Here is a 13553-nt window from a genome sequence, read left to right as displayed (position 1 = left end):
ATGATTGGAGTTTACTTTTAATGTTTTATTTGCTGTCTTATTCATTTTGTGATATATATATATATATATATATATATATATATATGGGAAGTATAAATATCAACTTGGTATTATGGCAGAAGAAGCTGTTTGTCAGCCAGACAGTCATAAGCCTGGCAACACCTCAGAACATACATCCTTGTGCATACAGTTGTACATACAGTTCTGGATTAAGTATTAAGTTATTAATAGAAAGATTGGAATAAATTCAGACCCCCTAAATTGAACTTTAATCTGTTCTGTTGTGGAGTGGGGGATGAGGAGGAGATGGACTGAGCAGTGACATGTTTGTACAACTTCCAAGACAGTTTTAGAACCAACTTATGGAATCAGGAGAAAAGTCATACACTGAGGATAAAGGCAAGATGTGGACAAAGTATGGAGTCAAAGACTTTTACATAGTCCAAAACCTGGATTTGTAAACTTGCCCTTGTCCATGTCACTATATATAGCACTGATGGAGGTTATGAGAATGTTTTGAATATAGACAATTATGGTCAAATAAGCAGGTAATTGTAACACACACTAGACAGTATGAATATCTACTGGCCAATGACAAGGTGGATCAGCTTAATGATGAGGAAAACATATGAACTTACATTGATTTATACTGCACAGTGTTTGAGTAGTCATCTGAAATGTTCACAATAGTTACAGCCACAACAATCTGTAGTAAAATAAGGGTCCTACTTTAATGGTAAACATACATATAGCAAGAAACTTAAAATAAAGAAAAATGCACCACATTTGCTGAGATTCTGTTAAGAATGTCTAGCAATGTATCACACAGAATTAGACATGAGCAGGAAAAGAGCTTTATCCTGCAGACCTGACTTTCTCCTAGTGTCCATTTGCCTTCTGTATGACTCGGAATAAGTCTCTTACAAACGAAAGAGCAATACTAGACAAGCAATCACAGGAACCATAAGATGAATAGCTAAGTAGATACAATTAAAAGCTCTTGCCACCCTTTACAAAAATTAATTGTGCACTGCTCACCTCCCAAAACGAGCAGGATGCACATGACAAATCTGGAATAGATTTGTGTCTACATATCCAATCAAGACTAGGCTTAAAAGTAGGACATATATTGACTTGTGGTAGTAACTGATTCGAGAATACATCGAGCTAGGAACTTATTCCTCCAGTGAGCGTTGTTTATTTGTTAATGTAGATTTACATCCTTAGTATGGGTGTTTTACTGGTTTTGTAAAAAAAAAATAGGAGGTCACATAGAACTGGTTCTTTCATGATTTAAAAAATCTGACATAAGTCACGTGTGAGCAGCCTATATGCTATGGAGTATAAGCAGAATTATGCTAATCTGTCAGGATAGTTGAAAGATTTAAGGCATTTAATTTTCTTTGTTAAAAATTATTTAGGCCTGTTATGACCATATCTTTTTGAAAATGAGTACCACTTGTAACATATGAAATTAGAACAGCTTTTCTGCAGAATGTGGCTATACCTCTTTCTTTGCATTTAGCTTGAGACCATTTTCAATACTCTATGTATGGTCATAGTTCAGTCTTTGTTGGAGCAGTTTAGTGTCAATGGATGAGCGGATAACACCGCCTAGCTTGCAGTCATCAGCAAACTTGTTCAATCACACTTATGGGATATTGAACTGGATGTATGCAAAGTAGATGTCAACAGGAGTGGGTCTAACACCAAACCTTGTGGTGCACCATTAGTTACAATTTTACATACTGAGAGGGTGCCAGCAGTTTCAAAAGCCAGGATCTATTGGATAGCCAATTTGCAATTCAGCAGATAATGTAGAGGTTTACATTAAATTTGTCTAGTTTTTCAATAATACCAGCAAGAGCAATAATGTCAAAAGCTTTGGTCAGGTCAAGAGCCAGATCTAGCATTAGGTGACCTAGGCAGTTGTCTAGGGCCCATATTGGTTGGGGGAAATAAAATTAAAGTCTCCCATAAATAAAACAAAGCTGGAAGACTTGTGTAAAACACAGGAGAGCTTTAGGAACTTTTGGGAGACTTTCTGAACACAGGTGGGTGTTACGACCTCTTGGGAGAACAGCAAACCCCAAAAATCTCAACATCAGGACAAATGTAATGTAAAATTGTGGGAAAATCTGGATTTAAGGTAAAGACCATAACTTATTATGCCACCCCAACCCCCAAACAAACAGAGATACCTACAAAATGAGACACAGAACAGCTGAAACAGTGAGTGAGTGTGTGTCTGTAATGCCCCCAGTTAGAAGGCTGTCTAGTTAAGTGACTTTGCTCAGAGTCAAACCCTGATCCTAAATTATTAGTAAGCAAGTGCCTTAAACCTCCACACCAACTGCCAAGTCTCATTTAGATTATTATTTTTGTTTTTTTTGGTAACTCAATGAAGATTACAGTCTGTCAAAGTCAGTCATAGAGTTTCATAGTCGTGCTGTTCTGTGTCAGTGGTTTAACAAGTAGCATATTTGCCTTTGGTGCAGAAAGTTGTGGGTTCTCTTCCCACATCAGTGAGAGGGAGAGGGTTCTGCACTCCTGAATGTGTCATCCTTTGGATCACATGCCTAGCAACTATGAACCTGTTGTTGGTTTGCTAACCATTCACCAGCACACCAATTTTTATTACATTTTTTTTATAACATAGGTAATTTATTCTTGAAAGATAGCAAGCACTACATTTGTAAATGAAGCACTGAAATGCAAAGCTGTTTGATGACAGCAAACTATTATTTAAGAGCTCTTTAATGTGGAATTATTCAGATGACTTTTACTTCTGCAGAGATTGTACATATTGACTGTTATTGGTGGATTATAATTACAGCTACTTGAGTGGTCTTTTATAGTTGAAATGTTCTGAAATGGATAACCTTGTCATTATTGGTTCATACGTTTTGTTTCACTGCCTACTGGAACAATGTCCAAAACTGCAAATTTAAAACTCACTCTAACGAGTGGTGTTTTATTAAACAAATAATATAATTTAATACAACCAGAAAAGTTAATCACAGGACACGTGCATGTATGCATGGTCCTAAAAATGTTTGCAAGGGGCCTTTGATTTGAAAACAGTCCAAAGGTACTTTTCCTCTACCACTGGCCAGATACCTTTTCTATGACTGTGGGTTTCAATGCTGTTTCAATGAACATGAGGTTCAATGGCAGAGAAGTTTACTGTTGCTCGTGCCAAGTCTGTTTCATTGTGAGACTGTATTGTTTTGTTTAGCAAATGGTTATCAGTGTTTGTGCTATAAAATTTAAAATAAAAGTTTTAAGTTAAATCCAAATATCTGTAATCAACAAAGGAAACAGTATGCATACTGGCAGGCTTGAACAGTGTTTTATGGTAAATGGGGAGACAGAGAGAGGCAAGTAATGGGACACTGAAATAGCTGCTGGGTGGTGACAATGGGAGGAGTTCCTGATCCATTACCCTGACTAGGGACAGATTTGACCATTATCTGTCTCAGGTCAGGTTAAGACAAGCAGTGTGCATAAAGTGACCATAGTCCATACTCTCAGAAACATTTTCAAGGAAGTTTACTGAGTTCAGGAGACAGGACCTGCCCTTCACAAAACCAAACTGACTGGGGTCTAGATCAACATTGCTTATGTTTGCATAAATTAATCTGCTATGATAGTTTCCTTGGCTTTGCATGTAAGGCTGGTGAGGCTGATAGAAGAATAATCATCTGGGTCTGTAAATGGGCCACCACTGAGTAGGGGAGGTCTGACATGAGTGGCTGCCCCCTCCATTCAGGCACAAACCCCGTGGATAAGCAGATGTTAAACAGTTTGAGTAAATACTGAGGATGTACGCAGTGCTAATGAGAATGCAGACTGGTATGTTATCTGGTCCCTTTGACAAGGATGCTAAGAGTCATTCCCATGTTATTTTTATGGGAAATTACATTTGCAGGGATATTAGTGACAACAATGCGATGTAGATGGGGTAAGGTAAGCACTAAATATGTTTAGTTTTATGTTGACTAAATCTTTGGGATCATAACGTTTGATATTATGGATGCATTATTGTACATTATTCCTCAATTTACTGACTTTAATGAAAAAACGATTTGTAGTTTCCTTTGGTATCTGCAGTATCCTTAGATTCATACTGTGCTTTACGTTTTCTAACACTGCTCTTAAGTTCTTTACTGACACATTTCATTTGGTTTTGAGATAAAGGATGGGGATTTTGTATGACTTTTCATCATTTTTCCTTCTTTTGTTATAGATATGTGAGGTCAACTATCGCTTATCCCTGAATTTACTGTTATATTTAGGGGTTGGGTACAGACGTTTCAGTGCAGCAGATTAGGTGCTGGTAAAAATCAGAGGTGAATGGAGCAGCCCTTTCATTTGGGTCCATTTGTGGAGTATTGTTGGGGACTTTGTATAGTTGATGCAGGTTTGCCCTGGAGAGGTCCCTAAAGGTGATCTCATTTGGTGGCTGGGTGGTACCACTATGCCTAACTGTGAATATGAGTGATTTGTGATCAGAATTAGTTGGAGCTGGGCAGATGCATGGTGTGCACAGCCAGGGACTAGACTGGCAAGGACCAGATCAAGGATATTAGAATTTCTAATGGGCAGTTTTATAAATTTGCTGTATTGCATTGATATTAACAAAATCTAGGAAATTCTGAGCATACCTATTGTTAGAGATCTAAGGATGCCATTTAGTTTTGGGGTAATTGAAGTCCCCAAGCAAGAATGTGTTTGGTTTGATAACTAAACCCTTAATTATATTAAAGTAACTTCCATTATCTTTCAGGATAATGATTGGGATCTGTAGTTAGCAATGAAGTAACAGTTGGATTTGTTAAGGATAATTTAGATCTCCAGGAGCTCAAAGTTAGGGTTGTGAGTAATCTGGTATGAGTGATGGTGTTTCTGGCAAATACAGATACTCCCCCACCCCTTGCAGTTATCCAAGAGCCTAAAGAAGTGATAAGAGATAACCCTGTTATAGAAAGAGTGATGTCATTGCCTTGAAACCATGTCTCAGAAACTACACAGATATGATTATGTCTGAGTTACAGTAGGGTCTCAAGTTCTAGCATTCTTCCATTTAGACTCCTAGCACTGAGCAGTGCCATGATCAATGCTGCTATATAAGGATGTACAGTGGGATTCTACCCAAAGGGGGGGTCAGCAAAGGCTATAGGCAGTATGTGAAAGCCCTGTCATAAGAAGTGTAGGCCATGCCAGTTAACCTCAGGCTGACATATACTTGGTCCCTTTAAAATGACAACAATTACTTATCCAGTTGGTAAAGCTAATTATTTTGTCTTGGTATCTAGGCATCATTCTTGGTGAAGGCAAGATACTACTCAAGGCCAGTCTCTTTCCTGTCTGTAACACATGCATAGTAAACTTCATTATGTCTCTCTGCATGCCCTTCTGGGTGAAGTACCTCAGGTTATTCACTCCCACATAGGTCACCACTAGGTCATAGTCATATCTGGCTGGTTTAAAGGACCTTAGGCCCTTCAGTCATCATAGATCCTAACACCAGACAAGGAGCTTACAGTTACCCTATTGCTGTCCAGTCTGGTGAATGTGAAGTCTATGTACTCGACTATAAAGTTATCTATCAGTGAAACATTTCCCTCTGTGGAAGCCTTATAGGCCTAGGCTTGCTTTCTTGAAGACCATTGGGTAATCTGTGTGGATTTACAGTATGTGTGAGTGGAGAATGAGTAGGTGTTGCCTTGTGAACTGGGGGCTGGGGTCTTTTAGAATAAGTTTTAGGAATCTTTGGAATTTTTTTCTTTTATGGGCTTAGTAGAGTGCTGTGAATGACACAGTATTGTGAAGGCATTATGCTTACCAATACTGAGCTAATGTGAGAGGTTTGCCTCCATTTTTCTTAAATATTTACATTTCTTGTAGGTTGTACTACCAACTGGCAGAAGCAGTGAACAGTCAGTAAGAATAAGGCAGTTGTTACATTGTCTTAAAACATCAAATGCAATCAACCTAGCCACAGATGGGTTGAGAGCAAACTGTTTAGCCATGTAGCTACAGAGTGGAGGCCTAGGCTGTTTGGTCAACGGATAGAGGGAGACTACTACAGTAGTCCCTGAAGACTTATGGATGAAATATTTAGGGTTACACTCTGATGTTTGGTTAGATGGAAGCAAAACAGTAGTCCTAATATTTTGGGTTGCTTTTGATGACTGGATGGGAGAAAGGAAATTCACCCCGGGGATCACGTCAGTCGCCCTGCTAGACAGGGGTCCAGGGAAGTAAACAGTGTGGGAAGAAATAGCCAGGGAATTGTTATGGCTAGGCTTATATAGGCCCTAGGGCTGATAGCCTAGTACCAACCTATGAACCTATGAACCTTTGAAACAGGCAGTTGTGTGTAGTGGGTGTATAAAATTCATAAATAAACAAAACAAAAAAGATATAATTGTCTTGTTGAACAGATTTAACCTTAAAAAAATTCAGGAAAAAAGTCTGCAGTGATTCTTTTTTATAACTCTGGGTAGACGATATGCAAATGAATACTGTGAAAGAATCAAGCCCTGGAGTACAGGATAAAGCACATTTGCTGCTGAGGCTCATTTCTGTATGTTAAATGGCTAGACATTCTTAACAGACTCCCAGCACATGTGGTGCATGTTTTGTTTATTTTTAGTTTCTTTGTACATGCATGTTTACGGTTAACAGAAGAACTGTATTTTACTGCAGACAATTGATGTTATCTATAGTCTAAGCATCCATCAGATTACTGATGGCTGAAAAATATAAAATATTATTTAGACGACCTCTGAAACCACACATGATTTTACTGTAACATATTTCTTACTGAATCGTTTTCTAGAATTGTTCCAAAAATGCTCATAATATTATTATTATTATTATTATTATTTTATTTCTTTTGGAAAGAGATAGACTACTTATGCAATCTATAAAGAGTACTTCCCATTGTACAATTTTTGTGACTTTTTACCTGGAAGTCTCTACATTAAGCTTTTTTCATGCCACACAAACTAGCTGAGATAAATAAAAACTCCAAAACTGAATGTCAGAGGTGTGGTCAAGAGATTACAGTGGATTGGTTTCACATAATGTATGATTATATTCTTTTAAGAGGATTTTTGGGGAATATTGACTATTTTGTTAAAGCTCTGTGGATAGATAATTTGAAGTAGAATAGGTTCTTGGCCCTGTATAACCTTTCTTTAGATCTCACCTTTAAAGAGGACTATTTAAAAAAATGAAGATAAGAAAGACTATTATTTGTTATGGTCTACAGCTAGGAAAACTATCACCAGAAACAGGATGAAGATTATCTCTCATCTTCATGACGGTGTAGACAAAGAAACTGTCATCAAAAGAAATAGATTACCTGATTTCTATGTTTTTTTCATATCCTGCTCTAAGATATTTTTTAATACCTTTATTGAATTATCACTTGTGACACAAGCAACTTTACATTCATATAAAAGTAATCAAAGTATATTAACATAAACATTGTACTTCACATATATTGCTATATATCACATAACCTAAGCAATATTACATAAATTATTCAATCCATGCCTTTTTTAAAAACAAGAAACATCAAATTTATTAAACCATCACTCACTACACAGGCAATCATAATTTATATAAATGAAAACAAACCAGACTAACACAATCCTAGTTGCAAGCATTTTACATCACAAGCCATACTGATACACTCCCAGTTGCAAACATTACACATCACTACCCAATCTTTCTCACTCAGATATTACACAACTCATTTAAGTCCTGTCATCTTTTAAACCTCATTCCTCCCTTGTATGTATTGTTCCCACAATTCAATTTTTTTCCTATGTAGTTTGCTCCTACCCATTTCTAGATCTCAATTCCAGTTGTTTTATCTCTGCTGCTATATTCACTACTTCCAGTATAGTTGGTTTAGATTTTGATTTCCATTTTCTAGCAGCCACCATTATTAGACACAGAAAGGTCTTACCGTGTCTAGGCAATTCTGATTCTGTATCATAGCTCATAAAAATCATCTCCCTCGTCAGACCAATCTGCCCAACCAGCATCTCTGACAGTGTATCCCGCAGTGAATCCTTAAACTCTGCTAACTCACCACATTCCCAGAAAATATGTTCCCAGTTACCTCTTTTTTCCCCTTCATACCTCCAGTATTTGCTGTCTGCCTAAGGAAAATTTCTCTTGAATCTACTTGGGGGTATAAAAATATCTATGTAAATATTTCCAGGCAAAAATCCTAAACCTTCTAGGTTTTGTTGCATATTTCGGAGACATACATATATCCTCCCATTGTTTCTTTGTGAATGGCTTGTCCAATCTCTCTTCCTAATCCTTTCTAACCTCCTCTGTTTCATTCTTGTAGTTATCATACAATATTTTGTATGGTCTACTAATTATCCCCTTTTTAATGGCAGCTTCTGTTCTAAATTATATTAAAAACTCTACCAGTGCTGCTCTTTTATTTAAAACTCCCATTTCTTTCTCTTTGCCTGTACTCTGATATCAGTCCCTGATAGGGAAGGCAATCTTTACCTGCAGTCCAAATAAATTCTTGGCATCTTTTCCTGTCTGGTTATTTGCTCCTAATACCTTGGTTCCTTTGCCAGTTTTCTCCAATAAATTCCTGCCTATTGTCTGTATCCCTAATTACAGTCATCCCCATCGGCAGAATCTCCTTTCTCCATTCCTGTGTTGGTTTAGTTCTTAGAATACTTTCTGCTACTTTATGGATATAATATTCTGCATGATTATTCTTGTTCTCCTTAAAGGCCTGCATCCAAAATTCCAGTCTCTCCTTGTTTCTTGAGCTTCCCCCGTGTTTCATCATCATCCCTTTCCACTTTGAATTATTTTTATTTATTTATTTTTTATTTTATTTTATTTTACATTTGTTGACCGGGCTAGTCTAACTGGATACATGTCCATTTCCAGTAGAGGCCCGGGGAGAAAAGCTCCAAGCATAAGAATAACAATATAACAAAAGCAAATAAGTAAAATAGAGTAATAAAGCAACAGTACCATAGTAACATAGGTAAAATGAGAAAAGCAAATGGGACTAACAAACAGTGACTAGAAAACATTTAGGCAAAAGCTAGACCAGACATAAACAAGCAAATGCACTAGACAGCACCAGGGCAATTGCAGAAAGAACAAAGTTCCCAAATCCTATCAAATTACTAAGAATAAAACAAGAGGAGAGAAATAAGTTTTGGAGGCAAGAGGGAGGGGTAGGGTTGAAATAGGAGTGAAATACAAGTTTCAGTCTGGGTTTGCACAAGGACAAAGCCACTTAGTTTTTAGATGTTCTTTTATTTGTTTTTTGAATTGAGAAGCAGATGCTAGGGTAGATAGTTCAGGAGGGAGCTGATTCCATTTTTTCCTATAGTGTTTGAGAAAAGAGAGTCACCAGCTTTGTTGTTTGATTTAGTTAAGGAGACAAGTAGTTTATTTGCAGAACGGTTTTATATAGAGAGATCAGATTAGAGAGGATGGGGGTACAGTTAGGGTGGTATAGGATCTTTTGTGTCATAAGTAACTGTTGACAGAGTATATGGTTCTGTAATTCTAACCATCCTAGTTGTTTAAGGTTAAGGCAGTGGTGGGTTTTAAAGGGAGAGCATGTGATGAATCTAGCAATACTATTATAGCAGGTAGATAGTTTGGAGATGTTGTTTTTTGATAGGTTGGTATATATAGCAGAGGCATAGAAAAGGGTAGAAATGAGGTGAGTTTGTGCGATAGTTTGCCTGGCTGAGGGTGTAAGGAAGGGTTTGATTCTGCAGAGGGTACCAAGTTTTTTGTTAACAGTCTTTATGGTGGAGTTAATATGGTCATCAAAGTTAAGATGATTGTCGACAGACACCTAGTAGGCAGGTGGTAGTATCTGGTGCTATATTAGTAGCATTATTGGAGGTTATAGAGAAGAATGGAGTGGGTGACTTATGAGTTGGTGTAAAAAGTAGTAGTTTTGTTTTCTTTGGATTCAGGAGAAAACAATGTTGCATGAACCAGTTTTCTACTTTTTGGAATACAGTTTGGGTTAGGGATTGGAGTGAGGGTATATTATTGGTAGTACAGATTAAGGTAGAGTCAATTATAGTTTTCTACTTGTGCTGTGTATAGGAGTCTTAACTGTGTAGCTCTGAAATACCCCTTCAAATTGGGTAATCCCAAGCCACCCTGTCAATCATCTTATCCCACTTGACTCTTGCCATCTTCCCCTCCCAGACAAAGTCCTTCAGCTCTTTATTAATTGCGATCCACAACTTCTCCTCTGGTTTATAAAAAATATGCCTGCCCTGTGTATAAGACTAATGGGACTAAAACCATTTTAACTGCTTGTACCTTACTATTGATATCCATATAACAGAGCTTCCATTTCTTCAGTTTTTGTATTATCTTTTGTTTAGTCTCTTCCCACATATCCTTAGCTTCCACACTTGAATCATTTTTAATCCATATTCCTAAATACTTCATTTTATCATCTCCCTGTAAATATGGGCATTCCTGAACCAGTTCATGTGTGGGTACATAATTTACTGCTACTGCCTTTGTTTTAGTTTCATTAATTTTGTATCCCGTAAAAATCTGAAATGGTCTCAAAATGTTCCACAACGCTGTAATGTCTTTTTCTAGTTTTGTCAGGTATAAAATAATATTGTCTGCAAATAAAGCCAGCTTTTCTTGACTGCCAAACCAATTATATATTTGAAATTCTGAGTCCCTTATTCTGTATGCCAGTGTTTCTAAATATAATGCAACTAATAAAAGGGAAAGAGGACACCCCTGCCTGGTTCCTCTGTTCAAGCAGAAATTATCAGAGAGGACCCGACCCACTTTAATTTTTACATCTGATCAAATCCTGCTCTAAGGTATTGAATCTGATAGATTTGTGGAAGCAATATCACTTGACTGTTGAGTTACAATCAACAAGAGTGTTCCTAAGTCACATACACACACACATAGACAGATATGTTATCTCTGTAACTTTATTGGAAATAAATCAGACAGAAAGTTAAGTCAAAGTCAAAATAAACTTTATTGTCATTTACAACTACTACACACGTGTAGCCTAAATGAAATTCATGCATCAGCTCAATTCTTGAGATTCCAAAGGAATGTGAACAACACATATAAGTAGAGGAATAAACATAACTAACAAATACAGTACTACTCCCAATACATGCAAGAAAGAGCAGAGACATTTACCAACACTCATATACGAAAAGAATACCCTCCCCGAGTTAAACTGACTACCCTATTTAAAGTAATACAAAACACACTACAGATTGAAATGCCTAAGTTATTTGTCTAATATTGCACTTGAGTGAGTTAAATAATACTGAATATGGCTATAATAAGATGTAATAAGATGTACACATTGTTTATAGTTATCCTTTCTGAATTATTCTGTATGAATATATGTTTCTTGTTCTAACTTGTGACTTGTAACAGCAATAAACGTAATGAATTTTTTTTTTTTTTTTTTTTTTTTTTTTTACTGTAGCTACAAAACTTTAATGAATACTAAGTGAGCTTGATGTTAATCTGATATTTATTTCTTCCTTTATTAGTTGTTCTTTTGGCTACCAGTGTTATAGCCTTTGTGATTCGCTTTTTATCTGCTTTATGTTGTGGCAAGTTCAGACCTCTGTATCCCTCAGAAAATCCGTACACATCAAACAAATCAATGAAGTCTACTACACACTTTTCTTCCGTTGACCAAGATGTTCACATTTCCAGTGCGACTGACAATACTGCCTTTGAAGAGGACAATGATCAGCTGTCTCGGGTTGAAAGAACTATACCAGTGTGACTCACATACATCGATCAAACACAGATTTGAAGTCCTTCTGTAAAACATTTAAACTAAATGCATTTTTTTGTAAGAAACTTCATATTACAGCATACTCTTTAGTATTAGTGCCACAGATTATATTGCATTTATCAGACTGGTCCTGTCACTGTATTTGAAGCAAGTTTATCCTTTTATGAGACAGTGCTCATTAGTGGGATTTTTTAAGTAAAACAAACAAAATATAAGCATAAAAAGTGTAACAAGAGAAAGTTTCTATATATGCCATCATACCTCTCAGCTGTACAGATTTTAGCACAATGTCCAGATTTTTGTCTCACATTTTTGGTCTGTTCCTCATAAAATGTGTGGTTTCCTGCTAAATCACTGAAGATTGAAGTTACTAAATAATGGCATACATTTGAGTTTCATATTTCATATCTTTCAGAAAGTGAATCCCAATACAAATCCTTTTATTCTAACAACTTTCTAAGTTTATAACAGCAATATTTAAAACCCTATTTTTGAGCCTTTCTCACACCATGATTTCTTGTGCTAAAAGGTTGAGAGCTATGTATGCCATACATAGATGAAAACGTGTTTTACTTTGTTGTTGAATAAATTAACAAAATGTATGTGTAGACTCCAGCTTATTTGCATATTTTATACAAGCAGATACTAGATTCCTAAGTTGAAAGACTCGTGTCCATGCAGTCATACAACATGAAGGTTAGCAGTTTAAAACAAGTGAAGATTGCACAGTGCTGAGAAGTACATCCAAACAACAATCCAACTGCTATAACATAATCACAATAATGTTTTCTCATGTTCACCAGTTCTTTGATTTTATTATGAGCCAACACTGCAGAACTTGAAATCTGATGTCTAATCATTATCAAACAGGACTATGGGTGGCACCATAAAGAGCTGAAAATGCTTAGGTTTAATTCACAAGTATAGAAAAGGAAACTCTTCGGCATCCTGAAAGCACCTCAGTAAGAAAACTGTGGTTGTTGACTTCCAAAGGATTATTTTACTTAAGACAATGACTGCAAAGACCATTTTTATAAGTACAATATAACTCTATTGATTGTTTTCATCAAACAACAATAAAAATGCTTATACAGCTAAATAAAGGGAGCTATGATTCCAAATGTCATGTACCAGTTTATTAAAAAGAATCAGACTTAGAAATAAAATTCATAAAAATCCACAGGAGCATTCCAAAACTCTCTGCTTATTTTAGGAGTTGCATTACTTAGAAAAGCAGGATTCACAGAAATGCATAATTTATATGGTGCTGTACCAGATTAAATAAAACAACGTGGTGGTGCAGCTGCTAGTGTTGTTGCCTCACAGCAAGAGGTTCTCCCATTCGATTCTCGGCTGGAGTGCCCCCTGTGTGGAGTCTGCATGTCCTCCCTGCGGTCGAGTGATGCTAAAGACATGCAGGTAGGTGTGAGCGTGAATGGGCTTGCCTTCTTTGAAGGCTGGGCGTCGGGCTGGCAACTCGGCACCATAAAAAGCCACTGCCAATCATGAGCGGACTGGAGCTCTGTTGTGGCGACCCCTAACCGAGAAAAACTGAAAGACATTTTTTTAATTAACTTGATGAATCACCTATCAGAGCAATTTGAACTATGAATGGCCAGTCCAGCTGGTAGAATGGGCACTTTATAGGACAACCTGTAGCCACATACTGCAGAACCGTGCAGGTAGAGTTTGTGCTGCCTCAGAAAAC

At 36.8% G+C, this 13553-nt stretch overlaps 1 protein-coding gene across 1 annotated transcript in view; it reads left to right on the top strand.

Moving 5' to 3' along the window:
* LOC122798300 overlaps nt 1-12174 on the top strand; it is an 855395-nt gene extending 843221 nt beyond the window's left edge. The window contains exon 7 of the mRNA XM_044067127.1: nt 11592-12174. Coding sequence (XP_043923062.1) covers nt 11592-11833 — 242 coding nt within the window. The 3' untranslated portion in view covers nt 11834-12174. The remainder of the gene's footprint in view (nt 1-11591) is intronic.
* The last annotated feature ends 1379 nt before the right edge of the window (nt 12175-13553 follow it).

Source organism: Protopterus annectens, chromosome 3.part1 (assembly GCF_019279795.1).
Source record: "Protopterus annectens isolate FY-2018-M chromosome 3.part1, PAN1.0, whole genome shotgun sequence".
NCBI lineage: Eukaryota > Metazoa > Chordata > Ceratodontiformes > Protopteridae > Protopterus > Protopterus annectens.
The sequence above is the reverse complement of the archived record's forward strand: the minus strand, read 5'-3'. Positions and strand labels throughout refer to the sequence as shown.